Source organism: Nomascus leucogenys, chromosome 9 (genome assembly GCF_006542625.1).
Source record: "Nomascus leucogenys isolate Asia chromosome 9, Asia_NLE_v1, whole genome shotgun sequence".
Classification (NCBI taxonomy): domain Eukaryota; kingdom Metazoa; phylum Chordata; class Mammalia; order Primates; family Hylobatidae; genus Nomascus; species Nomascus leucogenys.
The window spans coordinates 35,435,487-35,462,166 of NC_044389.1; the positions used below are offsets into that span (position 1 = coordinate 35,435,487).

The window sequence follows — 26,680 nt, forward strand, 5'->3', positions numbered from 1 at the left end:
CCCAGCTTCCCAAGTAGCTGGGACTACAGGTGTGCACCACCACACCCAGCTAATTTTTTTTTTTTTTTTTTTTTTTTGGATTTTTGTTGTAGAGACAGAGTTTTGTCATAACTGCCCAGGTGGCCTAGGGCCATACTACAGCACGTGATCCAGAGTCAGGGCCTGGGAACAACCTGTATGATTATAGGTGAGTGACTTAACCTCTCAGAGCCTCATCAATAAAATGGGGCTAACCACCTCAGGGGGTGGGAATTAAGAGAGGTTGTAATGTTGAAATTCATGGTGAAATTGCACATCCCCACAGAAGCAGGTAGAGCTCTTGTCAATCATGCGGCTTCTTACCACCACCACTCCCCCACTGCTCCAGCTTTCCTGCAGGGACTTTGGGGAGAGCTGGGTTGCCTCCCTGTTGGAATGGGAGAGGGCCGGGGGCAGACAGGCAAGGGGCATGGCTCAGCTGGAAAAGCATCTGGGTCCAGTGAGGTGCTGGGGAGCTGCCAGTCCTCACAGGGCCTGTGGGAGGCTCCAGTGGAGCCAAGGGGGCTGCAGGCAGAACACACCTGGGCCCCGAGGCCATGTGGCCCAGCCCTTGGATTTCATACATGAGAAAGAGGGGCCACGGCAGCCTTGCGCTCCCACGGCAACCTCAGCAAAGCAATTCCACTCCTCCCAAGACCCAGTCAGGAACAGAACTGCCGCCGAAGAGACTCAAGGAATCATAAGATAGTCTTCGAATCCAGAACAGAATCTCCCTGTCTCAGGATCTGAGAATTGTAAAACACACAATTTACAAGTACTTAGGCTCATTCCGCTGAACGTTAGGACTAAGGAGTCACAGAATCTTTCCAGTTTTAAATCACAAATCTTAGACTCACAAACAGAACAAAACCCTAGAAGCTTCTAATCCAGGTGCCAGGAGTGGCAAAGGCCTGCCTCTGTCCCCCACCCCCACCAGTGCAGGAATCCTCTGTTCCCACCGCTGACATATGGCCATTCGCCCTCTTGAATGCTCTCAGCGACAGGGGACTCAGTCAGCCGTGCTGGCTGGAGGCTGAACACGTTCCTTCCTCTTGAACGGGGAGGGAAATAAGCTCTCAACAGGAGATCCCCACTTTGTACAAATGGATTTTTCACCCCTCCTTGTTCTTTGGCTCTGGTCAGAAAGATTCCCAGGGAAGTGGAAAGGAGCCAAGAGCTGCCACGAAATGACTTTACCCAGCAGACAGGCTTCTGATAGGTTTCGGTGGGAAAAAGAAAGGGGCGATGAATTCCAACTTGCTGAGTGATAAAGGAAATTAAGGCATAATACCGGGGAGGCAGCAGTTCTATTAACCTGGGTGGAATACCAATTACTCCAGCCTTCTCAGCATTGCTCCAAGTGAAGAGAAAACCCCCAAAGAGAGTGTGATTGTGGCCCAGGGCTCATCTGGATTAGACTGTTTGTTTGCCCTGGCACCCTAATGATGGGAATGAGGGAAAATTCCCCGTTTCCTGGGAGACAGCCATGCCAAAGTGGGGGAGGAAAGGCAGGCCCACGCGCAGCCAGTGGACTGCTTGGCAAATGCTCAGGGCAGATGGGGTCCCCAGGCCCACTGCAGAAAGGCTCAGTGAGGGGCCACCAGCAGCCTCCCCTCATCCGGCCCTGTCCAGGACACCTCCTCTGTCCCATGTTCTGGGAAAGCCAAGCTTCTGCTGACTCCTGTGCTACCTGGAAAGTCTCAGGTCTCTGCTGCTGGAAGCCAAAATAATCAAGCAGCAGGCCTACTGTGCATGAGGGACCCTGCTAGATGCTGGCACGCCCTGCAGTTAGGTAAGACCTTCGGAGGTGGCCATGTCTCCGGGTGTTGGTTCTGGCAGGGCCGGGGCTCGGGGCTCGGGCCGGGACCACCCAACCATCTGAGGCCAGCCACAGGACGAGCAGTATGGGGATAGTTCATGGCCACAAGCCCCAGCTCAGCGCCTCCAGCCAGAGCTGGGCAGAAGGAGACAGACATGGCTGTGGGAGGCAGGAGGAAAGGAGTGGGGTCATGTGCCCAGGAAACCCTCACTGCCCACTGGCATACTGGCCCAGACCTCAGCCACACCGGCAACTTCTCAGAGCCCCTTACAGAGGGGTGCCCATCAGCCTAGGGGTTCTGAGCTGGCATGGCTCCCCCAATAAGACAGGTCCCACTACAGCTTGAAGAGGAAGCCACTTTTAAACAGCCTGCCCAGTGAGCACTGCCGGCTGCCTGAAGACGATTCCACTCACCTTGGTCTTTCCTGCAAGTGAAACTTCCTCCCAGAACTAAGGTTTGGAAGATCCCAGTCTGCTGCCTGACATGGCCAGTCTCCCACCAAAACAGGTGAAGGAACCCAGGACTCATATCACGCCTTTGTCCCTTACTAGCTAAGCGACCTCAGGTAGGCTACTTGACCGCTCTGAGCCCAAGTGTCCTCATTTAAAAATGTGGTAGATCCTGACTCGGAGGGCAGTTTGTTGCTAGATCACATCTATCAGTTACCGACATAAGGGATGGCACACAGAAAATATTCAGTGACCGAAGTTCCTCCTCCCTTTTTCTCAGCCACTGTGGCAGCCTCACCACCAGGCTTTGCACACAGTGAGTCCTTAAGAAGTTTTTGTTGCAATTTTTAAAGGGCATCCGGAGGCCTAGCCTCTGTCATCCTGGGCCACCTGGTTCTTCTGTGACTTGTTTTCTCCATGTATAAAGTAGAAGGCCTGTTCCTTGGAGAAAAAGGTCAAGGCGGGTGGAATTATCACCTGGCAGCCAGCTGGGCTCACAGTGCAGGCTACTTCAGAAGCCTCGTCCTCGACTAACACCACGATGGTTGTAACGCCAAGCGGGGCAGCCAAGACTGTCCCACCTGGACACACAGGCAATGAGTAGAGGTCACAGGAGGTCTGGCCACCACCTTCCCTGCACCTCCACCCCTGCCCCCACACTAGTCTCTCCTAAGCCCCACAGGGAGCCAGGGGCCTCTAGAATGGCCTCTCTTCCACCCACGTGCATGGGCCCTGGCACAGGAGAGGCGCTGGGGAGGAAGCTGGAAGGTACCCAGCCACCCATTCCAGGGTGAACGGTGAGCCTGCCCAAGCATGAGCTCTTATGAGGCCCAGACTGCCAGGGGGCCAGGGTGTCTGAGACACACACATTCCTCACTCTCCAGGAGTTGGGAGTGGAGGACCCTCCTCCCCTTCTCTATTCTATTGGGAAGCTTTCCATGACCCCATGTGGGATCAGAGACCTCTTCTGACCCACAGCCTCATCATCCTGTGTTGGTGTCACTCAACCCTCCCTCTTTCTCTACCAGACTAGCAGCTCGGTGGAGGCAGGCACTGAGGGAGCGTGTGCTGAAGGCATCGCATGCAGGCAATCTGGAAGCCTGGGGCTTTTCCATCTATACAGAATGTACAGCCCAGGACACAAACCCTATTTACCCTCCAGCATTCTGCATACCTAGGAAAAGCAGTAATCATTGAAGCCTTGCTTCAGATCCTCCATTCATGCAGGAAGTGGGGCTCTGGTCTGTTCCAGTGCTCTCTAGCTGGGTGGCACTCCCACATCGTTTTCTCCAGGCATGTGAACTAGCTCTTGTGTCCTCTTTCTCTTGCCAAAGACAGTGGTATGGTATCAAGGAGAACACAGCCAGGGGCCGGGAGGCCTGGGTTTTGGTCCCAGCTCTACCCCCGAGCTGCTGTGTGGCTTTGAGTAAGCCACTCCCCCTCTCTGGGCCTCAGCGTCAACACCAGTTGGATGAGGGGTTGGGTCCCACTGCTCTCTGGGTCCGTTCCTGCTCTACTTTCACTGCCATGAGCCACGTGTCTGGGGCTGGAGTTGGAGGAGAGTACTGGCACCAGGCAGATGGTTCTGAGGACAGGTTCAGAGTCTGCAAGGCTGGGAGGGCACCTGCCTCTGTCCTGGGTCCCACCTCCTGGCCTGCTCCTCAGGAAACCCTGGGACACGTGAACTTGAGCCTCAGCTTTGGCCCTGATCATATTGTGACGCCATCTCTGGGCCAGGCCCTCATCTGTCTACATCACCTCACCTCATTTCGTGGTTTACGAAGCCCTTTGTATATGTCTCCTCGTTTAGTTCTTACAATCACCCCTGAGGTTCAGAGAGGGACAGGATGGGCCCAGGTCACACAGCAGTCAGAGGACTATCAGGCCCAGCATTCTCCAGCAGCCCTGATATCTCCTCCATGAAACAGGAGAACATAGGATGTGCAATGGGAATCCTGACCTTGCCCCCTGAGCAATACTGAGTTAGGGGGGGGTGGTACTCTCTCAGAACCCACTTTGAGCCACCATGAAAATCTAACAGCATAAAGATGCCAAAAGCACAGGTGCCAGCCAGGGCAGCAGCCTGCTGGAACAAAGAGCACCACGCAGGGAGCCCCAGAGCCCAGGCTCCAGTTTTGGGTTTTCCCATCTGTCAAATGAGGGCAAGGATGCCTGCCCTGCTTCACCCACTGAAGGCCAGCTGTGCACTTGCCACACTTACCCCATCCCGCCTTCTGCACAGCTGTCTGTGCCCACCACCTCAGCCAGGAGGAGTCACGAGCCCCTTTCCTATCTGCACACAGCCCAGCCTGGCTCACTGCACCAAAAAGGCAGGCCTGGGCATGGACCACACACGCATAGGTGTGTTCAGACAGATGTGCAGACACTCAGGCACATGCACACAGCGCATGTACTTGCAGATGGGCACCCGTGCATACAGCAGGGCACACACCGCCCACTTGCACACTCAGGTGTGCACCACATACTGAACATACTCAGACACACGTCATGCTGGGCACACACTGCAGCACACAAACCGCATACCCACACATGCCCAGCTGGCTTCATATGATGCTCACACACTGCAGACAAATATGCATAGATTTTCCTGCCTCTCCTGTGACAGCCAGATGGTGGGATTCTCCCAGAGGGCTGCCATTTAATGCTGTAATTAATTTTTTAAAATTCTAGGTACCCAAAGCCTGGCTTTGTTCAATTGGTCCAGGCACGACCCAGTCTGAGGCCAAGGCGGGAAGCAGGACCTAGGACGAGGGGGTCCCACTATACTCAGGAGAGGCTTTGCCCTCACCTAGTGAGTAGATACCTAGCCTAGCAAGAGGCTGGGGTCACGGGCCCAGAATGTGGGCCTGATCCTGGTTCCAACAGTGCTCCTATGACCCAGGACAGGGAGAGATCCCTTCCCAGCAGCCCTGGCAGAGTGGTCTGGCCCTGGGTGCACACCTCAGGATGCAGGGCGCTCAGTCCCCGTGGAGGCTGCTGGCTCTCCTATCAGACTGCACTGCAGTGAGGCTTTCTTGACATGGAGGTGGGCTCAGGGCTGCACATCCAAATCCAAACACAACTTTGCTGAGCCCTACTGTGTGCAGGGCACGCTTCAAGGCACTGTGGGAGGACAGCGCAGGGAACGGGATGTTCACAGAGCACAGAGCTACCAGACAGTCAGTGCTGAGACAGTGCTCACCGCATCTCCAGGCAGTATGCTCCGAGTGGGCCAGAGTTCATTCTCACCCAGGTCTCCCGGGGAGCCCCGCCTTGTTCTCTAGGCCATGAAGATCCTGGGGGGTTCAGGCTAGCAGGAACTAAGCATCACTGGCCCTCCAGGTCTCTGCCTTTCCCGGGGCACCGTCTTTGCTGCTAAATGTTTGGAAAAAGCAATAAATTTACTGCCTCACTTATGAGCAATTTGCTGTCAGGAGCCGTCTGTAAGCAGAGGGCTGAATTAACAAGGCTTAATTAACATTAATGTTGTGACGGATCTCAAGTGAGTCGGGAAATCCCCCATCCTCACCGCCCAGACCTTGCCTGCTGATTCCCTGCTCATGTGGGAGGTGAGAGGCCCAAGGAGGGCTCTCAGAGCTGCTGACAGACGTGACTGGGGGCTGGAGGCTTGCAGGAGATCAGCACAGGAAGCCAGAGCCTCTGCAACTCCAATTCCAAAGGAGCTCTCAGACTAAGTCCTTTATCCCTTGCCTGGTGCACTGGCTAACACGTGGACCTTGGAGTGCAAGAGACCAGCGTTTAAATCCTGCTGCTGCCACTCCTATGCTATGTGATCCTGGGTGTTTCCCCACCTCTCTGTGCCTCACTGTCTCTATCAGTAAAGAGACAGGACAGATCCCCCTTCACAGAGCTGTTAAAGGATCTATGGGCCAGGTGCCGTGGCTCACACCCATAATCCCAGCACTTTGGGAGGCTGAGATAGGCAGATCACCTGAGGTCAGGAGTTCGAGACCAGCCTGGCCAACATGATGAAACTCCACCTCTACTAAAAATACAAAAATTAGCTGGGTATGGTCGCAGGTGCCTGTAATCCCAGCTACTCGGGAGGCTAAGGCAAGAGAATCGCTTGAACCCAGGAGGCAGAGGTTGCAGTGAGCAGAGACCATGCCATTGCGCTCCAGGCTGGGCGACAAAGTGAGACTCCATCTTTTAAAAGGATTCATGAAGTCATGCATGGAGAGCAGAGGTGATTCCCACCCTGCTCCCCATAAGCATAAGCGTCACTGATGACGGTGCATGGGGCTCATCATCTCATTTAATCTTCCCAACCAACAGCCTTTTGAGGTAGGGCCTGCCATGATGCCCCTGTGCAGAAGAGGAAACCAAGACACTGAGAGGGGAGGTGGCTCATCCAGCCCACATGCTGTGTGCCACCCACTACAGTTGCTGGCAGGAGCCCCTTGAAGGATTCAGAGAGCCACGGTGAGGGGAGAGGTCAGGCTGCGGGGCCATGCTGGGGACCAGTGTACCCTTGGGAAGTGGGCATCCTGGCAGAGAGGCCAGGTCCCTGTTTTTCAATGACTAAGGCATTACTAAGCTGCCCCTGAGGGCCCAGCCTGTGTCAGGCTCTGGGGATGAGACAAAGGTGGTGAAAGCTGTGCCCCTGCTCTTGGGATGGATTCCACCTCCGACTCCTCTCAGCTGTCCCCAGGGCACCCAGCCCAGCCCTGGCACAGGGCAGGCACACCTTCATTTATCATCAGTGATCGCCGTTATTCATATGAATGGGAGGATGCTTCTGAGCAGAACCAACTTTGAGCAGCGGCAGAAAGGAAGCCCAGCCCCACCCACCTACCCCAACGCTTCACCAGAGATGGGAGTCCTCACGCCCCCAGCCGTAACCCTGCATGTCTCGGGTCACTGACTGACCTTCCCTGTCAGTTTAGTGGCCTTGAGCTCTGCCCTGGAGCATACCCACACCCTGGCCTCCACGGGGACAGGAAGGGCTCTGGGCCCCAGGTCCACAGGTCTCACCTCTGGGACTACCCCAGTTGGAGTCTTGGTGTCAGGGATCCATTTGGGGACAGCATGGGGAGAGAGAAGAGACAGGGGCTGGGGCAGGGGCAGATTCCCCCTCCAGAAAAGCCCTTGGGCCCCTCCTCAGCCTTGCCCCCTCCTGCCAAGCCCCCAGTATCCCCAAGCCCTGCCACAATCCCATGCTCCAGGAGGTCTTCCTCCAGCCCACCCCAGCCCACCTCCAACCCTCCTGACTCAGACGTTCTGTCTCCTGCTAAGCCGTGTGACCGGGAGGAAGTCATTTTTCTCCTCTGTAAATGGGGGATGAGAACTACCGGCCTTACAGGCTGATGTGAATGGAATGAGATGCTGCCTGGCACAGTGGGGGCTCCATATGTGACACCTATGATTACTGACAACCCAGAGGTTAGTGCAGTGGAGACCCAGCCGTGCAGAAGCCTGTGAGGAGCTGGGCTGGCTCAGAGGTCTCTGGTCTTTTCCGCGCTGCTCTGAGGCAGCAGGATCAGCCAGTGTCTCTGTGTGGCCCCTGTGGCAGGCCTGGGAGCCATGGAGCTTCTCGGGAAGAACCAGAAAGAATTTTGTTTTTGAAAATCTTGGAAAGAATTGCCGTATAAAGGAGTGGGGCCTCCATCCCAGGAGGTATGCAAGCAGGGGGATCCATTCATTCATTCAACAAGCATACACTGGGCCCCTCTTCTGTGCTGGGCCCTGTGATGGGCACTTGGGGGTTGGGAAAGAGCGCATGAAAGCCAGTCCTGCCTGAAGAAAGCCATACTATAAAGATACAGGAGATGACAAAGGTGCCAAATCGACCCCGGATCATGCCTGCCCAGCCCTGCACATGCTTCAGAGCCCGGAGGAAATGCAGGAGGCCCTATGCCATGAAAAGGGGCTCGGGAAACACCCAGGGCAGCACAGTGAGGGCTGAGCTCCAGCCAGCAGATGCAAGACCCAGGCCCCAGCCTGCTCTGAGCTGCCATGCCCTCCAGTATCCCGGGGGCCTCCCTGCCCTGGTCCACCTCCATCACAGCTCAGGGCCAGTCCGCAGGCCCCTGCCCACCCCCAACACCGAGTGAGGGGTGCGCAGGAGGAATCTGTAGTTTACAGGGAGGGCCCTGCTGGCAGCAGGGTGTTAGGAGGAGGGAGGGGTAGCTGTCTCTGCCTGGACAGGGGCATGGGCACGGCCAGTCCCAGGCAGGTGGCAGGCTTACCCTTTGCCGACTTTCTTGTCCCCTGGCAGTTCCTGGGATGTGGGCTCCAAGGAGGCCCAGCAGCCAGACCACCAGCTGCTTCCCCTCCCCACATAAGCCCTGGCCACAAAGCGCCCTCCCCCAGCTCTGCCTGCCTGTGGTGACAGCCTCTTGGCACTAGCTCTCTCCTCCCTCCATCTGTCAGGAATCAGTGCAGACAGACTGTGAGAACCACAGAGGAAGGAGCGACACTGCGTGGACCCTCCCTGCCCCCAGCCTCCCCGGTGTGCTCCCCACCCCACCCCACCCCACCTCTCTCTCCCTACTCCTCTGTCTCTGCCTTCTCTTCCATCTGTCTCCATCTCTCCCTACTGATGAAGACATCGACAGAGTAGGCATAGGGAGGGGAAGAGGACCAGCCAACCGGTGACCCCACTCATAACTGCCACACACCACGGCCACAGCCCGGCCACCCATGTGGCTTCCCTTCTCCCCACCATAAAGGAGTCAGATGCTGTGGGACTATGAGCTCAGTGTCCCCATCTGTACAATGGGTGGAGTCATTCCTGCTGGCCCACCTCCCAAAGGCTACCATGAGCCTGGAGGCAACACGTAGGAAGGGCCTTGTCAACTGCAGAGCCTCATACAAGGCATGTGGCCAGCACCTCCAGCTTCTTTCTATTCATCACGAGAACAACAATCTCAGTGCTGCCCTCCACTTGGGAGGAGTGAGGCCAACACGGGACATGGACAGACAGCCACATGCCTGGAAGAACAGAAATGGCGGTGGTAACACAGGCAGGCCCGTGAATGTTATGATTCTCACCACAGTCATACGAGGTGAGCAGGGCAGAGACGGGGAAACAGGCCAGAGAGGGGAGTCACGCAGCTGGGCTAGAGGCAGTCTGTAACAGCGGCCAGGCCTCCTGGCTCTATCCACACAGCTCCCCACTCAGGATGTTTGGCCCTGCTCTTCCAGACCTTCCAAGAGCCTGTTTCTTTCTTGAGTTCTCCCAAAAGGTGAGGAAGAAATCAGTCTTTCCTTTTGGCAGGGAGGGGTTGAAACAGGGTCTGGCTCCCTTACCCAGGCCAGAGTGCAGTGGCATGACTGTAGCCCACTGCAACCTCAAACTCCTGGGCTCAAGCAATGCTCCTGCTTCAGCCTCCCAAGTAGCTATAGGCATGAACCACGACACCTGGCTAATTTTTTTTTTTTTTTTGAGAGACAGAGTCTCACTATGTTGCCCAGGCTGGTCTTGAACTCCCAGCCTTAAGTGATCCTCCCATCTCAGCCTCCCAAAAATTCTGGGATTACAGGTGTGAGCCACTGTGCCTGGGCTTTTTCTTTGTTTTTAATTAAGTGAGCCGTGCCCAGCTAGCAGATTCCACAAGGGATGGAGAGGGCCTCCTGGGGACCAGAGAGGGCAGTGGCCAGGGCTTGGGGGCTCAGCTAGACTGGTCAAGTGTCCCAGTTTGCTCACAACTGAAGGGGTTCCTGAGATGCAGGATGTTGAGTTTTAAAACTGGGATAGTTCTGAGCAGCCGAGGAGGCGTGTTCAATTTATGCATGGCAAGCACATGGCAATGCTGACATGCTGGGCAAACGAAGTGGGCGGTTTCGCTGAAAAGAGAGCAAAACCTCTGCTCACCCCCTGCTCCTGTGAAGCTTGGACCAGGGTTCCAGAGGCCCAGTGGAGAGGAAGTTCTGGTCTAGCTGCAGCCTCAGGGTCATGCGGGGCCATGTCTGATCACAGTCACAGCACAGATGTGCCCGAGGTGACAGGGAAGGGTCTTGGGTCCTCATCCCCTTCACAGCAGAGGAAGCTGAGGTTCAGAAATGGTCACACATTAAGTTAGGGGCTGGTGTTCCCAGGGCGTGGCCTGCTTTCCCAGCTGTAGATCCTCCCCAGGTCCTGGCAGGGCACCTGACACAGAACAAACCCTCAGTGAATGTTGGAGCTGGGACCCAAAGGCTCCAGTCCACAGCAGGCGCTTCCCAGGGACTCACAGAAAACCACACCGAGTCATATGTGGCAAGAGGGGCTGGAAACCTAGCAAGGGGTCAGGGGCACAGTGCACACTCAGAGCCCAGAGGCACCCTCCACCCCTCCTTCCTCCGCCATCCTCCGCAAGGTCCCTGTCCCCCTGAGGCTTGTGGACTGCATTGTGAACCACAGACTCTAAACCAGGCCATCATGGTACAGAGTGTGGGGAAACAGAAGGATGGGAGAGCCCAGAGGAGACTCTGACCCACCCAGGGGAGGAAGCACCCTGGAAATGGTGACTCCAGGCTTGCAGGTGAGGCCGGACAAGCAGAGGTGGGGCCTTCCAGGCTAGGGGCCTGCATGCAAAAGGGCCTGAGGCTTCTCCTGGGGGTGTGGCTGAACAGGAGATGCCTGGGGGCTTGGGGTCAGTGCCAGGTGAGACCTGGGGAGGAGACAGGTGCATGTCCAGTCTTGAAGGGCTCTGACTGTCAGTTAAGAAGACTTGGTCCTATGAGGGGTGGGCGTCACTGCAGAAGCTGAGCAAGGAAAGGGTGTAGCTTTGCATCTCTCAGAGCACTCAGCTGCAGAGTGAAGATGGGTTTGGAGGAGAGAACAGAAGCTAGGGAGGGGCTGCTGCTGAGATCCAGGAAGGGCATGGCAGTGGGTGGCGGGGGCAGGGGAGGCCCAGGCTGGCAGGTAGGCAGGGTGAGTATCAGGACTTTCCTCCTTCCCCTATTCGACGTGAGGGCTCAGGGGGGGAAGAGAGGGGTTGTGATGACTCCCAGGTTCCTGCCCAAGGCCCAGGCAATGCCTGCGCTCTGGACTAGTCCAAGAGGCAAAAGAGGTTCAGCCACAGCCCCCCAGTGCTATGTGCTGTGCCACAGTCATTGCAGGATCTGGGCGCTGCTGCCCTGCTACCCAGGAGAGCAAGCTGTCCATAACGATACCTTTGCCTCCAGGCATGGCATTTCTGTCCTCACCCTCCACTTCTCAAAGCCCTGGGAGGCAAGTCACGGGATGCAGCTAACATTTATAGAGCCTGAGAATGTGCATGCCACCAGGCCCCACGCTAGGGGAGCCAAAGAAGCAGTGGCCCCAGAGAGGATGGTCCTTATCCGAGCCCACACCACAAGTCAGCTGTCACAGGCTGGACTTCCCTAAGCATGGGAGCTGTGGCAAGAATGCAGGTAGGAAGGGACATGTGGCAGGCTTGCAGTGAAGGTGGGGGCAGACTCTGTAAGCAGAGTTCCCATTAACAGAGCTGGGATCAGAGAGGGCAGGAGAGCTGCAGGGGACAGATCTGGGATTGACAGAAGAGCAGGTTTTCTAACAGGAAGAGCAGTCCAGGGGCGGGGAGCTGCTTGGTCAGTGGGTGAGCGCCCAGTCCCCGGACATATTGGACCCCCTGACCTCCACCCCACTAGGCTGCTGAGGAAACTCCTGCACTGGGATGGAAGGGGGAGGCCGCTCTGGCCTAAGGAAGATGCTGCCCACAGCTCACACATCCATTCACTCAACACCTTCACCAGAGCCTGCTCTGAGCCACGCTGGTGACAGTGGGCACCAGGGCTGGGTGGAGCAGAACCAGATAAACCTCCTCTGTCACCCTTCTCCACCCTGATCCAGGAGGTGAGGCCAGAGCCCAGCGGGAGTAGGAGATAGAAGCATGGGTCCCTTCAGCCCTGGCTGACTATGCACCATGTCACAGGCCTGTGTCCTGGCCACTAAAGGACCAAGTGTCCATAACTTCCTGGGCATATTTAGGGCACAAGGCCAGGGGCCAGGCAGGGCCAATGATAATGTAATCTCCTTCTGCACCCCACCCCTCCTGAAGGTCCCTAAGGCTCTGGGCTCATTTCCTAATGAGGTTCCTAGAAGGCCTCTCCCTAATTAAAGTGGGCCAGCAAGTGACAGCCTGGAGCGGCAGGGGAGAAGGGAAGATAAAGGAGTCTTTCTGGGGGCTCCCTGGCTCCTCCTACTCCACTCGGCAGTGCAGCAGCCCAGTAAGGATGGGGATTCCTGAAGGACAGATGGGAGAGGGAGGTTCAGAGAAGGAGGTCTATAGAAGCCCAGGCAATCTTGAATTGAGCACTGCACGTGCACCACACACTGCTCTTAGTGTGCCTCAGAAGTTAACTCACCTGTCAATCCCACAACCACCTTGAGGGGTGGCTCCATTCTCCAGATGAGGCAGGTGCTCAGAGAGGTGAAGTCATTTGCTTGGGGCCCCACATCTGGGAAGTGGTGAGGTGTGGACTTGACCCCAGGCGGCCTGGTAGGGCCCTGCTGTTATCCATGTCATGATAGATCCTCTCCTGGATGAGGTAGGGGCCCGTCCCGGGGACTTGCACATCTACACCTCCCAGCTGGCTTTGCACCAAGTGGGCCTGGAAGGGGCTGGGGCAGAATTTCAAAAGCTGCCCCAAGTGACGCAAACCACTCATCTAATCCTCAGTCTCTCAGAGCCCCAGAGCAGGAATATACCCAGGTCACATGGCATGTTGGGGACAAGGTGAGGCTGACAGCCTGGAGGGCAGCCAGCCAGGTAGGTCAGTTAGCCAGCAGCAACAAGGGATCAGGCCTCTGTCGCAGAGGGGAGACATCAGCACAGGACCTTCAAGGGTGGGAGAGACCAAGGGCCAGAGGGGAGGGCAAGGCATGGTGGGGGAGGTGGCAGAGAGAACAGGGGCTCAAGCCACATGGGCTGCCAGACCACTCTGCCCTGGTTTGGTCCAATTCAGTGGTGTAAGAAGAACCGATTGGCTCATGGGACTCGCACACTGAGGGCCAAGGAGGTTTCTGGTACTTTACATAGGCCAGGAATTATTTATTACCCACGTTGTACAGAGCGGAAGTCTGGGGTTCCATTCAAAGGACTTGCCCCAGGGCCTCCCAACCAGGAAGTGCCAGAGCTGCAGCTGGAAGCCAGGTCTGGCTGCTGCTGGAGAGGCCACGTTGGCCGATGTACCACTTGGCCCCTACAGTGGAGAAGCAGGCAGTAGAGGCAGGCTGGGAATGGGGAGGGGAGGGAGACAAAAGAGCGTCGCATAGGCAGCTGATGTAGAGTCTGCTCTCACTGGCTCATAGGTATTAAAAAATCAGCCCTGTCAGAGCTCAGCACAAAAATAAGCAGGCGGAAAAAGCCTCCAGTAGATGTAGGCTCTGCTAATAAACAGTTGTATGGTTTAGGCCATGTCTCCTGTTGGGGCCCCATGGGGTTGGATTTCACAGCCCCTGCCCCCCTGCTTCCAGCCCTGGGCCTCAGAGAACAGGGTCAGCTCCTTGGAGCACCCGGTACCTGGGGCCTGGCCATGGCAGACTCCCACCATGTGAATCCCTGACTCTTAGGGGAAAACAAAAGAATTCCGCAGAACGGGACTGAGAGGGGCTGGAGATGCCCCGCTCCCAAGGGGCAGAGACCCCAAGAGGGGCAAGCATCTGCCAAATAGCCACTCGGCAAGGTGGGAACAGAGGAGAAAGGCTGCTGTTTATAACAAGCAGCCCTCCGGGTGGGGCCAGAGCACACGCGGCCTGGGGAGGAGAGGCTGCTGTGGCAGAGGGCAGGCTGGGAAGAGAGACTGCTGGCACCCCTCCAGCTACAAATCATTCCCCACCACGATGGCCTAGTGGGGAGCTGGCGGGGGTGGGGGCGGGCTCTGGCTTGGTTTGGGCAGACTTAGCGGGTATGGGAGAAGTGTCATCTTGGCCCCGTAGTCTCCACAGGTCTAGAATAGTCACCTCCCTCCTGGTACACAACCCCTCCTCTGAAGCACACACCCCAAGCACACACACATGTGCCCATGCCCATGGCCGAGAAAGGGCTCTGAGAGAGTAGGGCAGCAGATGGCAGCTCAGGGTCCAGGAAGTGGGGGAGGGAGGGAGGGGAGGAGTGCTGGCTTGAATGTCCCTGGATTCAGGCCACCAGGAAAGCCCACCCTTGGCCTCTAGCTATTCAATCGGGCAGCTTAACCTGGGCCTGATAGGACCTTCCTGCCTCTCATCAGCTGCCAAGTCTCTGATGTTAGCCTGGACCCACTGGGGAACCAAGGCCCCACGTGTGGCTAAGTACCGTGGCAGGCTCGGCTGGCTAACCAGGCCCCTCTGGGCCACTCAGGAAGCAGCCACCCTGGGGCCCCAGTGCAGATGGGGTAGGATGAGATGGCTCCGACAGTCCCTCCCAGCCCGAGGAGCTGCTGTTCTCTCAGGCAGCCAAGTCCTCCCAACTGGCCAGTTGACCTAAATCTCTCCTGCTGCTATTTTGCCACTGCCCTCTTGTTGTGTCCTTGGTGGAGGAGGAGGAAAGCTGAGGACGGTTCCTTTTACTCAGCCATTCCCTGTGCAGGAATCACAGGCTTAGGAAGGGAAGGGAAACACTCATTTTCAGGGCCAGGCTCTGGGCAAAGTACTTTCCTCAGCCCGCACACCTCTGGAATATGGGCTCATTTTCCCCCTTTCGGAAAGTCTCATGAAGCTGGTGGGCCTCACTCCATTTTTCTCCATCACTGCACTGCATCCGGCCCAAGTGTGAGTGCAGGAAGAAGGCAGAAGGGAAAGTCACCCAAGGAACCTGGGCCTCAGGGTGGAGCTCTGGAAGTGGAGCTAAGGAGTCCAGCTGCCCTGTTTCCCTGCCCAGAATCCAGCCCACTAAGCCAGCTATACTCCCCGCACTGTCACCAAGTAGTAAGGCACAGATCCCCGCCCCAGGCCAGGACTGGCCAGCTCCAGCCCTGAACCCAGCTCCAGGCACAGGAGTCTGCTCCGAGTGCTGGGGGCAGTGCAGGTGGAATAAGGACCAATGAGTGAAGGGAAAATGAAGTTCAGAGAGGGAGAGCCATTCGCCCAAGGTCACACAGCAAGTTAGGGGCATAGATAGAAGAATTAGAAAGCTATGGAGAAGATGCCTTCTACCGTACCCTGAGAAGAATGACGGAACAGTTTTGTACTCTTCTGCTTTTTTTTTTTTTTTGGTGGGGGTGAAAGCCCTTGGGGCCAGAACACCATTGTCCTCTCCTGGCTTTGCTTTCTGTGGCCTGGATACTTTGTCCCGTGGGACCAGAATGAGGTGGCCCTGTGCTCAGAGAAGAGGGAAGTCCTTCAGCGGCCTGCCTCGCTGGAAAGGAGAGCCGTGGGGCCATAGAGGGAGAAAGTTCTGAGATGGGAAAGATTCTCCCCTCTAGAGAGCAGAATGGCAATGATGAAAATGCACACACTCAGCAGCTCCTTTCCTAAGAACTTATTCTAAGGAAAGGACCAAGCAAATGCACAAGGATGGAGTTCAAGGATGTCCATCCTAGCATTGCATACAGCAGGGAAAAACATGGAAGCAACCAAACACACATCTGTCAACGGGAGAAAATGTCATAAATTATGGAAGATCCACACAACAGAATACTATCTAGCCCTTTAAAACAAGGATGTGAACTACTGTTATTGCCATAGAAAGCCATATGTGAAAACAACCAGCATAACATGGCCTCATTTTTGTTAAAAAAAAAACACATACATTCAAGCCCAAGAGCTCACATGCAGAGAAAAATCTCTAGAAGGCTATGCTGCTTACATAGTGGTACTAGCAAGGGTGAGGACTACCTTCGTCCAAGCTGGAGTGCAGTGGTGCGATCTTGGCTCACTGCAACCTTCATCTCCTGTTCTTTATTAACTGTGTTTTTCATTACCAGTATAAAATTACTTTCAGCTAACCAGAAGTTACTTACCCTGAAAACTAAATAAGTAAAATCAGTTGAAGTGAGTTTTAGCTCCAGAACTACCAATAACTGGGTGAGTCTCTTATCCTCTCTGAGCCTCGTTTTCCTCATCAGGGAATGGGGATCATAATGAACTCCTGCACCGCCTGCCTCCCAGGAGCACGCCTGTGAGGCACCAACTGGAAAAGCCATCCAAGGATTATGGCAGGTTGAGAGGGCTGGAAACTAAGATGCCCTCCAGAGTGGCTGGGATGAAGTCGCCTGTGGTACCTCAAGGCCAGTGACCAGGGGAGGATGGGGGCCACATGACCACTCCCGTGGACTCCTAGACAGACTGGCAGACGGCTTTGGGCTGTCTGTCCTGCCACGTGCCACGTTCCAAGGGGCAGGCATGTAGAGGCCATGAGGGGTCATGGGAACTGTGTGCACCACACGAGCCCCACAGCCCTGGGCTCGCTGGGTGACTCTCAGTTACCGAGGACACTCCATGGCGCCTGAGAGTACGCCACATTCTATGCCCTCAAAGCAGCTAGGCCCGGCTCTCCCATTGTGGATACCTAGGCTGGGCCCCACCAGAGACAAAGAGGTCAGAGCGGGTGCAGTCAGTGAAGAACTCGGTCAAGACTGAGCAGGATTCCCCTGAAGGCCCTCAGCCCCTCCCATGCCACTCCGGCTGCGGGGTGATTACTGGAGTCTATGACATATGGCAGCTTGTGAGCGGAGCTGGGGTGAGCAGGGCTGATAATTAAAACCACTGCTGGGGGACACAGCTCATGCTGGAGGGCGCCCGAGGGGCCGGGCTGCTCAGGAGGGAGCTGGCACACCCACTGGCAGGTGCCGGCAAAGAGGGATGCCTGGAAAGGAAGAGAGGCCCCAGCACAGCCCGCAAGCCACACTTTACTGTCATCGTGACTGGGATGTGTGAATGCATATCTCCTTTCAGCTGCCTTAGACTTGTAGCCAGACAGGCATGGCCCAGTCCTGCCACTGACCAGCGGGGCCACCCAGGGCAAATGACTTCATCTCCCAGAGTCTCGGCTCTCTCCTCTGTGAAATGCAGTCATGATACCTCAAGGCACCGGCTGAAGGAGGTCTTGCATGAGAAAGCCCCCTCACTAGCTCGCTCCCTAACTCTTCTTAGTGTTAACGTGAGTATTTTAGATGACTTCTTGGCAATCCGAGGTGGGCAAGCAGGGCCCAGTGGGGCCAGTGGTGCATCTGAGGTCCCCAGTCAGGAGCCCAAAGCCCTTCGGTACTGCAAAAGGCCTGTGTCCACCCCTCAGCCTGAGAGCACCCTGTTCCCAGATCCAGAGGTTGGGAGTGGGAGGGGAAAGCACATACAGTTGTGACTCCAGTCCTGCCCACAATTGAGGACACCTGAGTTCTGAGAATGGGTCCCTACTGACAATGGAGCCAATTTGATCACCAGACCCTTGGTTTCACCTTTCTAAACCTGGGTGCGAGGAGGCAGCCAGGCCCTGTGTTAGTACAGAGAGTAAAAGAGATGACCCTGGGCTGACACTCCCTGAGGTCATCTGCATCACTATCATCAGGTCCTCAGTTTCCCCTTCCATACAGTCAGAAGAAGAATCAGCATCTAACAGGCAAAGGCTGAGAGAAGTCTATGGAAACTGGAATGTCATCCCCATGGGAGCTGGAAAAGGGAGGCCTATGTGAGGGCTCTGCGGGGTCTCCAGAGAACAGGGTCCCTCCCCAGTCCTACTCCCCAGGTCAGAAACTGGTAGCCCAGGGAGGCACTGCTGAGTCCTGCAGCTGCTCCCTACTTCCTCCCATACCCTCCAAGCACCAGCCTCTGACCCCACCAGGGTAGACAGCGCTCAGCGGGGAATGGCTTAAGAAGAGTCTGGGCTCCAGACCAGACAGACCTGGGTCAGATCCTGGCTCCACCACTTAACGGTCATGACATTGGCCAAGTCCCGTCTCCTTTCTGAGCCTCAGTTTCATCATCTTCGAAATGAGAATAATGAAAAACTGGCCCTCCCAGGGTTGTGAGTAGTGAAGCTAAAGGATGTGAATTGTCCAACGTGGTCCCAGGCATGGGATATAGCTGTTATTAGCTACTCCCTTGAGGAAACGACTTCGGAATTCCTACTGCCCAGCACAAGGCTGGCGGAGCGCACGATGTTGAGAAGGATCTGCAACTGCGGGAAGAACAAGGACAAGTTGTGGTAGCTCAGGGCCTGAGGGGCTGGAGGACAGGGGTCTAGAAAGGCATCTCTGCAGGAGGTGGCATCCCTGCCAGGCCTTCAGAGCCTGGGTGATCTGGATGTGTGGGCATTTTGGGGGCAGGTGCTACCAACGTTACTTAGGCCTGGGGCTGCAAGGCCTGGCTCCACAACCCTAAGGACACAACCCCACACCCTCCCACAGACCCCAGTGCTGGCCCCCTGGGACAGCATGGGCCTGGGAGTAGACCACTCTAACCTGGTGCTGGGAGAGCGTGCATGCATTTACTTCCCTGGAGGGGGTGCCTGTTCCAGCCGCCCTCTGGGCTCTCGCTCCTCACCGCCCCCTGGGGATCTCTCTCTCTCTGGCTTCACCTGCTACCAGCATTTCCCCAAGGAGGAAAGCTGTCAAGTCGGACACCAGCAGACAATTGGGGAGGAAGAAGCCAAGCATCCCTGAGGCCCCAGGGACTCACACAGGGGAACGCTGACCTGGGAGGGCCCAAGGGAAAGTCTTCAGCAAACACTCCCAAGGCCTGCTAGGGCCTGCTGGGCAGTGCCATGGGGGATGCAGGCCCTCCTCTCCTTCCCAGGCACAGCCAAGAGGAAAGGAGCAGACAGGACAGAAGCCAGCCTCTAGGACCAGCACACGGCCAGAGGGAAGCCATCCACTGCCCCTCCTAGGGCCCTAGGCCTGTTTGACTCATTTCTTCCCCCAGCTCCTTTCCAAGCAGCTTTCTGTCACCTTTGCTGTGGCTGGGCAACTCCCTGGCTAAGGCGAGCACCAGCTGCAGGAACCTCAGACATCTGGCTAAGCAGACAGGAGCAGGGGAATCAGGGGGTCCGGGGTGGCCTGCAAAGACCAGAGTCAGGTACCTAGAGACCTCAGTGAAACCCCTCCCACCAAGAACAGCCTCACCCACTGCCATTCACTGAACACCTCCTGCTTACCAGGCACGTGACCTCATTTAATCCTCACATTTAATCTCTGAAAAGGAAGGCCTAGTATCACCCTCACGGCCATTCATCCAGGAGGCGACAGCTGGGATGTAAAAACCAGGTGTGTCTGAGTTGTGACTTTGACATAATGGGGTGTCAGGGAAGGCTTCCTAGAGGAGGTGACACCTGCACCAGATTTCCTAGGTGTCCATTTTATCTGCACCAGATAAAATGAATCTAGCCAGTGACGGAGCAGGGTGTCTGGCAGACGGAATGGCACACACAAAGGCCTGGAGGTGAGAAGCAGCAGGAAGGTGAGAGTGTGGCAGAAGCTAGTTTGGTGTCACAGGCTCACAGGAAGAGGCGGAAAGAGGTTGCAGGGAAGTGGGTAAGAGGAGCAGGTCACAGAGGGCCAAATACAGAGGAGTCTACACTGACTTTATCCTCCGGATAGTTGGGAGCCCCAGGAGGACTCTGGATGGTGGAGTTGCCTGGTCAGATGAAGACGGGGAGGTTCAGAAAGGAGCCGCACTGTCGTCAGATGGCTCCATCCACGAAGGAGATGAGGCTGGGTCCAGTGTCAGGAGCACACGTCCAGGCCACACACTGAGGGCCAGATGCAGGCTGCGGCACAGGCTGGGAGCTGTGGCTGAGCTTTGATTATTTATGAGGCTGTTTCCCAGCAAGCCTCAGCACTCCTGCAGCCTGGCCTTGCCCAGCTAATGAACTCTCAGCCATGGGAGACCTCCCTGTGGCCACTCTTTATTAAACCTGGGATGGAGGGGTGATGGGTGCCGGGATAACAAAAGAGTCCAAAGAAGCCTGAACAAAGTCGAGGTCAGTGAGCACAAAACTGGTCCACCTGTCCAGCCAGCCTTTCCGCGAGAAGCACAGAACTTCCTGGAGGAGGAAGTGAGGTGGAGTAGCCTTAAGATGTCATCTCAAGACAGGGAAGTGAAGGCCTGGGAAGGACCTACCTAAGGTCACCAGCCTGTACTTGAGACAGTACAGGTTCCATAGCTGGTCACCCACATTCACACCCCAGCAGTTCTACACCCTTGGGCCAGTTACATAACCCGCCTGTGCCTCGATGAGATAGGACTAATTCAGATACTTCATAGTATTGCCCCATTTTGTAGAAGAGAGGAACGAGGGGCGATGCGTGGACAATCTCAGCACGACGCCCGGTCCACAGCAAGTGCTCAGTCAGTGTTCATCGGTGCTATGGTTACTGTAGTTGTGACTCTGGGAGTAAAGGCCGGGCCACAGACCAGAATCTCTGCCTCTGCCCCCAGACACTAGGGAGCAACAGGAAACTGAGGCCCAGGGGCCAAATGGCCTACGTGACCCAGGCCCACAGCCAGGAATCCCACCCGACTTCCCCTGGCTGGGCTTCCTTGGGCCTGGCTCTCTGGCTTCCAGCTCCTTCCTCCACTTTGAAGGTTCTTTGAGCTGGGAACTAAAGCCCCAGGAGCTTTTCCCTCTTCCATCCCACAAGCTCCAGCTGTGTCTCCAAAGAGCCAAGTCCCAGCCACTGTGGATGAGGCTCGGGACTTAGAAGGCCTCAGTTTGAGTTCCAGCTCTAACCCTGAGGAGCTCTGTGACTTTGGGGGAGTCACTTCACCCCTCCAAGCCTATGTCCTCTATAATATAGGAACCATACCACCTGTTTTTAAATGGTAAACTCTGGGGGAATGCTATTAGTTACCATCTTTCAAGGCCTAGTTCAGCTGTCTCCTCCTCCAGGAAGCCTTCCTTGGCTTCCTTAAAAGTTCCCTCCTTCCAGCCTCGTGGTATTCAGGGGCTGCATTCTGGCCCCTTTGGGAACTTGGTCTCATTTTGCCTCACACAGACTCTGTCTACAAATTCCACCCCCCATTTTGCAGGCCCAGAGATGTACAAAGGTGGGGCAGCTGAAGCCCTCTTGCAGGGTGGTGTGCCGAAGAGGTGGTCAGGGGTGAGGCACGGAGATTGCTCACGGAGGAGCAGCTTTTGTTATCCCAGCACCTATCACCCCTCCATCCCAGGTTTAATAAAGAGCTCCTCAGGGACGAGCCAACAGCTCTCTCTCCTGCAGGGAGAACAGTTCAAAGAAATTCAGTCTGGGCAGGTGGCCTAGAATGGGGGAAGGGCTGAGGAAAGAACATTTTCCAGCACCTGGCCTCAACACAGCCAATGTAAGCCCCACTCCATTTCCTCAGTTTCCCTTTATGGCTACCAGGAGTCCGTTTCTAAAGGCCGTGGAGGTGGGAACACTCATCCATCCGTTCCCTTCTTGCCAGCCCTGTGTGTCTATGTGCACAGCCAGCGTTGGAGGGACAGCTGCCCCTGTTTGGCAGATGAGGAAACAAGCTCAGAAAAGCCAAGCCATGTGTGATTGCTACTTGGTACTATCAGCAGCGCCACCACCCTTTCCACTCCAAGCTTGAACGTCATTCACTTTTGTTTAATAACTCCCTGCCTATGACTCTACCCCATGCATCTCAGAGCCATGCAGGAGCCCAGCTTGGCCATTGGAGCTCTCTTAGCCCACCTGAGCGTCACTCAGCACCCAGCTACTTTACTCCTCCATCTTGTCCAAAGCCTAACATGGAGCTGAAACGCGCCAGGCCTAACATTTAAAGCCTGTCTTTCCAGCTCCTAGATCACACTCCTAGTGCTTTCCACACCACACTCCCCACCTCAGCAGACAGTGCCCTGAACTCGAGGCAGGCAGAGATCCTGACCAAGTTCTGTCATCCTGAGCTGTGTGACCTTGCATAAGTCACTCAACTTCTCTGAGGCGGCATCCTTATCTAGAAAGTAGAATGACAAGAAAATTTCTGCTTTTCACAGCCATCCTCACAAGGACAGTTGTTATAAAGAGCCAGGGAGATAAGGCATAACCAGCCCAGAAACGCACAGTTTCTATTCCTTGCCTCATCCTCAGTACTCCCACTCTAAGGAGACCACAGAACAACTCCCAGTGAGGAAACTCACTGCAATATTTTACCAAGGCAGAGCCATTTTCATAACCTCAACAGCACTGGGAAATGGTCCAGGGTCATGATTAGACTAAGAACTCTAGAGTCAGATGCTTAAGTTCAGGCTCCTACTTAACAACTCAGTAGCTGCTAAGCAGGTAACTTAACAGTTCAGTGCCTCAGTTTTTGTTTGTTTGTTTTGTTTTTTAATCTCTAAAATAGGACTGTTATGAAGATTAAAGGAGTTTATACAAGATAAGTACTTACTGCAGTGCTTGGCACAGTTAATGGTCAGCACATGTTAGTCTCATTACTTCCAATTTCACTTCTAGAACTGGTCCTCAAAACAGTCCAGTGAGGTTGCTGGGGCAGGAATTATGTGAACCCAAGTGGTCAGGTGAGGAAACTGAGGCAGGAGGGAAAGACGTGCTAGAGACATAGACTCAGGCAGTCTAGTTCTGCCACGCACAAGACACAAAGCCAACTTTGGGTTAGGTCTGAAAGTGAATGGGAGGGTGACTGGCAAACAGTCAAAAACCAAAACGATTCAACAGAGAGGGTGCCTGTCCAAGTGTCCCACGACCCTTTCTGTGCAGTGTGGGGTTGTGGGCCTGTCCACCTGTCGCTCTCCTCCCTCAGACTCTGTCAGTGTTCCCTGGCTGGCAGGGCTGGCCTGTCTTGGAGGGCACCCCAGCGCCTGGCACACAGCAGATGCTCCCGAATGATGAATGAATGACTGCCTGGGTCTATGTCTCTAGGAGAGCCGTGTTTTTCTGTTCCCGGAACTACATTTCTTCCATCGTGGCAACTGCCTGCTAACTAGCTCCCGGTCCCACAGACACTCTGAAACCCTGTGCACTCTGAGAAGAAACTTCAAAATCAGTCGCGCACGCCCAGCAAAGGCAGCCGGCAGCCGTTTCACGCGTGGCCTCGGGCTTCTCGGGCCCCTTCCAGGAAACAAACTCTTCCTCCTGGTACCCTCCTTCCTGGTGTGCCACATGACTCAGAGCCGAGCAGGGCTAGCAGAAAAGCGCGGTCTGCTAACCAGGGTGGCTCAAAAAGCTCTTCACTGTGACTCGGCAGAAAAGCGGCGCCCGAGCCCCGCCTGCACCTACCACCCTGAGGATGTGCGCGGGGGTGTGGCCGGGGCGGGGCCGGGGCAGGGCAGTGCCCCCGCGCTCAGGGAACCCGAATACTACACATCCATCTGCTCCGCGATTGGCCGCTCCGGCCACGGGGGCCTATGGGGTGGTCCTCGCCCAGCCAATCGGGCCCTGGGGAGCCCATTCATTCACAAAAACTGAGCAGGAAAAGGAGCGCAGTGCGGCCCGGAGCTGCGTGGAACTTTGAAACACGCGCGCGTCCCGCGGGGCCGAGGCAGGAGTCCGAGAGGGCCGTGTTTCGGGAAGCTAGACCTTTGCAGGGACTGCCGCGTCCCCGCCCACAGCTCCGGTTCAGCCTCCCCAGCATGGTGCTCCTTCCTCCTCCGGCACACTGCCAGGGGCTCCGCCCCGGCCCCACCAGGACACGCCAGCTTTCCTGCCCGCTCCGGGTCGCTAAGAGCCACCCGGCCCCGAGGGAGGCGGTGCCCAGGCGGTTTCCCGGTCGCAGGCACCGGCGGCAAGTCCCGCGCAGGTGGCAGCGCCGCGGCTGCGGCCACGTGCGCGCCAAGCATGGTGCCCCCCACCGTTCCTTTTCTCTCCCCGGGTCTGAGCTCCCTGGCCCGCCACTCACGGCAGTCGTCCTCGTCGCTGTGGTCTGAGCAGTCATCGTCCTCGTCGCATCTCCACACAGAGGGGATGCAGCGCTCGTTCCGGCACTGGAATTGGTCCTTTTCGCACTCCTTGGCCGGCCCTGCGGGGGAGGGAGCGTGAGCTGGATCAGCGGACTCGGCCCCGCTCCCCACCATGCAGCCAGGGCCACCCGGAAGGACCCTCTGGGGAGGAGGAAAGGGGGCGATTATGGAGACCCCGGGGGCTTCGGGCACACTCCATCCAAAGGGAGGGCACAATGGCAGGGGTTCCGTGGATGTCGGGCCGCTCGGTGGCACGGCGAGACCAGGCACCCAAAGTGTCACACGACCTGGGCATACCCTCCATTCAGACACACTCACCCGCACACGCGACCCATAGTCAGAGATCCGCGCACACACAGCCCATAGGGAGTCCCCGCGCCCGCGCGCCACGCGCAGTGGGAGCCGCAGGCACATCACCCTGGCAGGCAGCCCCCTCTCTCTCCGCCGCGCGCAGGGGTCTGCGGAAACGCATTGTCAAGCGGAGAAGCCGCCCGGCTCTGCTCATTACTGCCGCGGAGCGCGCGTGTCAAATAAACCCCAACGGCGAGAATCACATAGCTCATCCGGAACCATGAATGGCCGCCCCTCCGGCAAAGTTCCCCGCTGGCCAAGCCCCCCTGCACCCCTCCCCCAAGAGCCGCTGCCCAGAGGGCAGAGCCCTCAACACCGAGGCCCGCGGGGGCGGGGGGCCGAGGGCAAATTCAGGAATAGCCGCGTCGCGTGGAGCCTGTCCGCCCCGGCGCCCCCGATAGCCCCGGGTTCGGGACCCCCCCCCTCCCTCCTCCGGCCTCCGGGCCACGCTTTGTTGGTGGCTAGGGCGGAGCAGAGCCGAGTCAGAGACCGGCCACACGCACCTTGGCCGCCGAGCAGCGGATCAGCCGCTGCCGCCGCGAGATGCTGGAGCCGCAGCAGCAGCAGCAGCAGCAGCAGCGCCAGGGGCCGGAGAGCGCCCGGCTCGGGGCGGCCCATGGCGGGCCCGGGGCTCCGGCCGCCGCGCCCCGCGCTCCCCGCGCCGCCGCCGCCGCTCCTCAGTCCTCTGAGTCCTTGCCGCGGCGCCGGGGCTGCCGCTGCCCCCGCCGCCGCCGCCGCCGCCGCCGCTGCCGCCCGCCCCGGCTCCTCGGCTGCATTTCAAGCAGGTTCGGTGACGCTCGGCGGCGGGGCGGGCTCAGGCTGGGCGCGCGGCCCCGGCCCTGGGCGGCCGCCGCCAGCGCGCGCGCTCCCTCCCGCTGCCGTCTCCGCCCCACGCTCCCCCTGCCGCCGCCTCCTCGCCCTCCTCCCTCCTGTCCTTCGTCCACTCTTCTCTCAGCGGGTGCTCCATGGCCCTGCTCTGGGCTCGCCTGGATGCTGGGCTCTGCAGACGCAGGGATGAACCAGGCGAGCCCCTCACCACGGAGGTAGCAGGTCCAGAGGAAGCAGCAGAGGCTTCCTGGAGGAGGTGACAGTCCGATCAGAGGCTGAGGGATGTCTAGGAGTGAGCCTGGGCGGGAGGGGAAATGATGTTCCAGGACGAACAGGCCTGTGCAGTGTGCGCGTGGGGCGGGGAAGAGAGGGATGGGGGTGAGGTACCAAGATGTGGATGAGCAGGGAGAAGCTGGGGGCGCAGGGCTGGACCCCTGCACCTGTCATGGGCTCCAGCTGGGATATTATAAATCCCTGTGGCTGGTTTGGTTTCCGTGCCATGTGCATCTGTGCATGTTGCACGCTCATGTGATCATGGGGACGTGAGGCAGGTGGATTGGGCCTGGTGCACAGACTGTTCATCGTCGTTAAGTACGCTCCAGGCGCCTAGGCAGAGGGGCAACCAGGGGGGCCCGCAGGGAAGACAAGGAATCCTCGCTGTGATGGAGAAAGGGGAGGTCTGTGGGGCGGGCCGGGCGGGGGGGGGGGGCGAAGGGGAGGGCACGGAAGGGATGCCATCCCTGCCGCTAGGGGCCGCGCACCTAGGCCCGCGCTGTCCGCACCTGCTGTCTTCTGCAGGAAGGAGAAGGCGCCTCCTCCTCTGGAGGGCTGCAGCCCCCCTCACCCACGCTGGGGAGAATGGGTGCGGAGAGCAGAGCTGGGATTCGATTTCAGCCTCAGACTTGTGAGCCGGGTCCAACCCACACAACCTTCTTTAGAGAATGAGATTCCAGGACACTGACCACTCAAAACAACCGGCCTGCAGGTGCCAAGAGCCAGTGTTAGGTCCACCCTCCCTCCCCTCTTGTCCTTTCACCTCCCTCGCGGATGGACAGGTGCTGTTAGCCCTTGGCCTGGAAACCACCCTGTCTCCTCAGCAGCCTCCTGAGCCCTAGTCCCCCAAAGGGCAGCCCAGTGGCAATGTCTGTGGCCACCCCACCAGAAAGGGACTTAGACCCCCAGAGAGCCCGGCACGGTGCTCCTGCCATCATCACCCCTTCTGTCCATTGTTCATTCAGTCATTCAGCAAGCATTTCAGGCCCTGTTCTGTGCCAACCCTGTGCTGGGCCTGCCGGTGCCAAGGTGAATCAGGCATGGTGCCAGCCCCAGAGAGGTCCCTGACCGGTGGGGAGACAGACCATTAGCACACAGACAATGAAATGCAGGCGTACTTTCACCTATATGTGCCAAACGCCGTTCAAGGCTCAAGGATACAGTGGAAACAGATAAGGTC

General features: G+C 57.1%; 1 protein-coding gene across 2 annotated transcripts in view; it reads right to left on the reverse strand.

Annotated features, from left to right (window-relative positions):
• The window catches only part of LRP8 (LDL receptor related protein 8), an 85,016-nt gene extending 59,844 nt beyond the window's left edge, over window positions 1-25,172 (reverse strand). For both annotated transcript variants that reach the window (XM_030818838.1, XM_030818839.1), the window contains exons 1-2: window positions 24,903-25,172; window positions 23,988-24,107 (exon numbers count right to left, since the gene is read on the reverse strand). In XM_030818838.1, coding sequence (XP_030674698.1) covers window positions 23,988-24,107; window positions 24,903-25,017 — 235 coding nt within the window. In that variant the 5' untranslated portion in view covers window positions 25,018-25,172. The remainder of the gene's footprint in view (window positions 1-23,987; window positions 24,108-24,902) is intronic.
• Window positions 25,173-26,680: the final 1,508 nt, after the last annotated feature.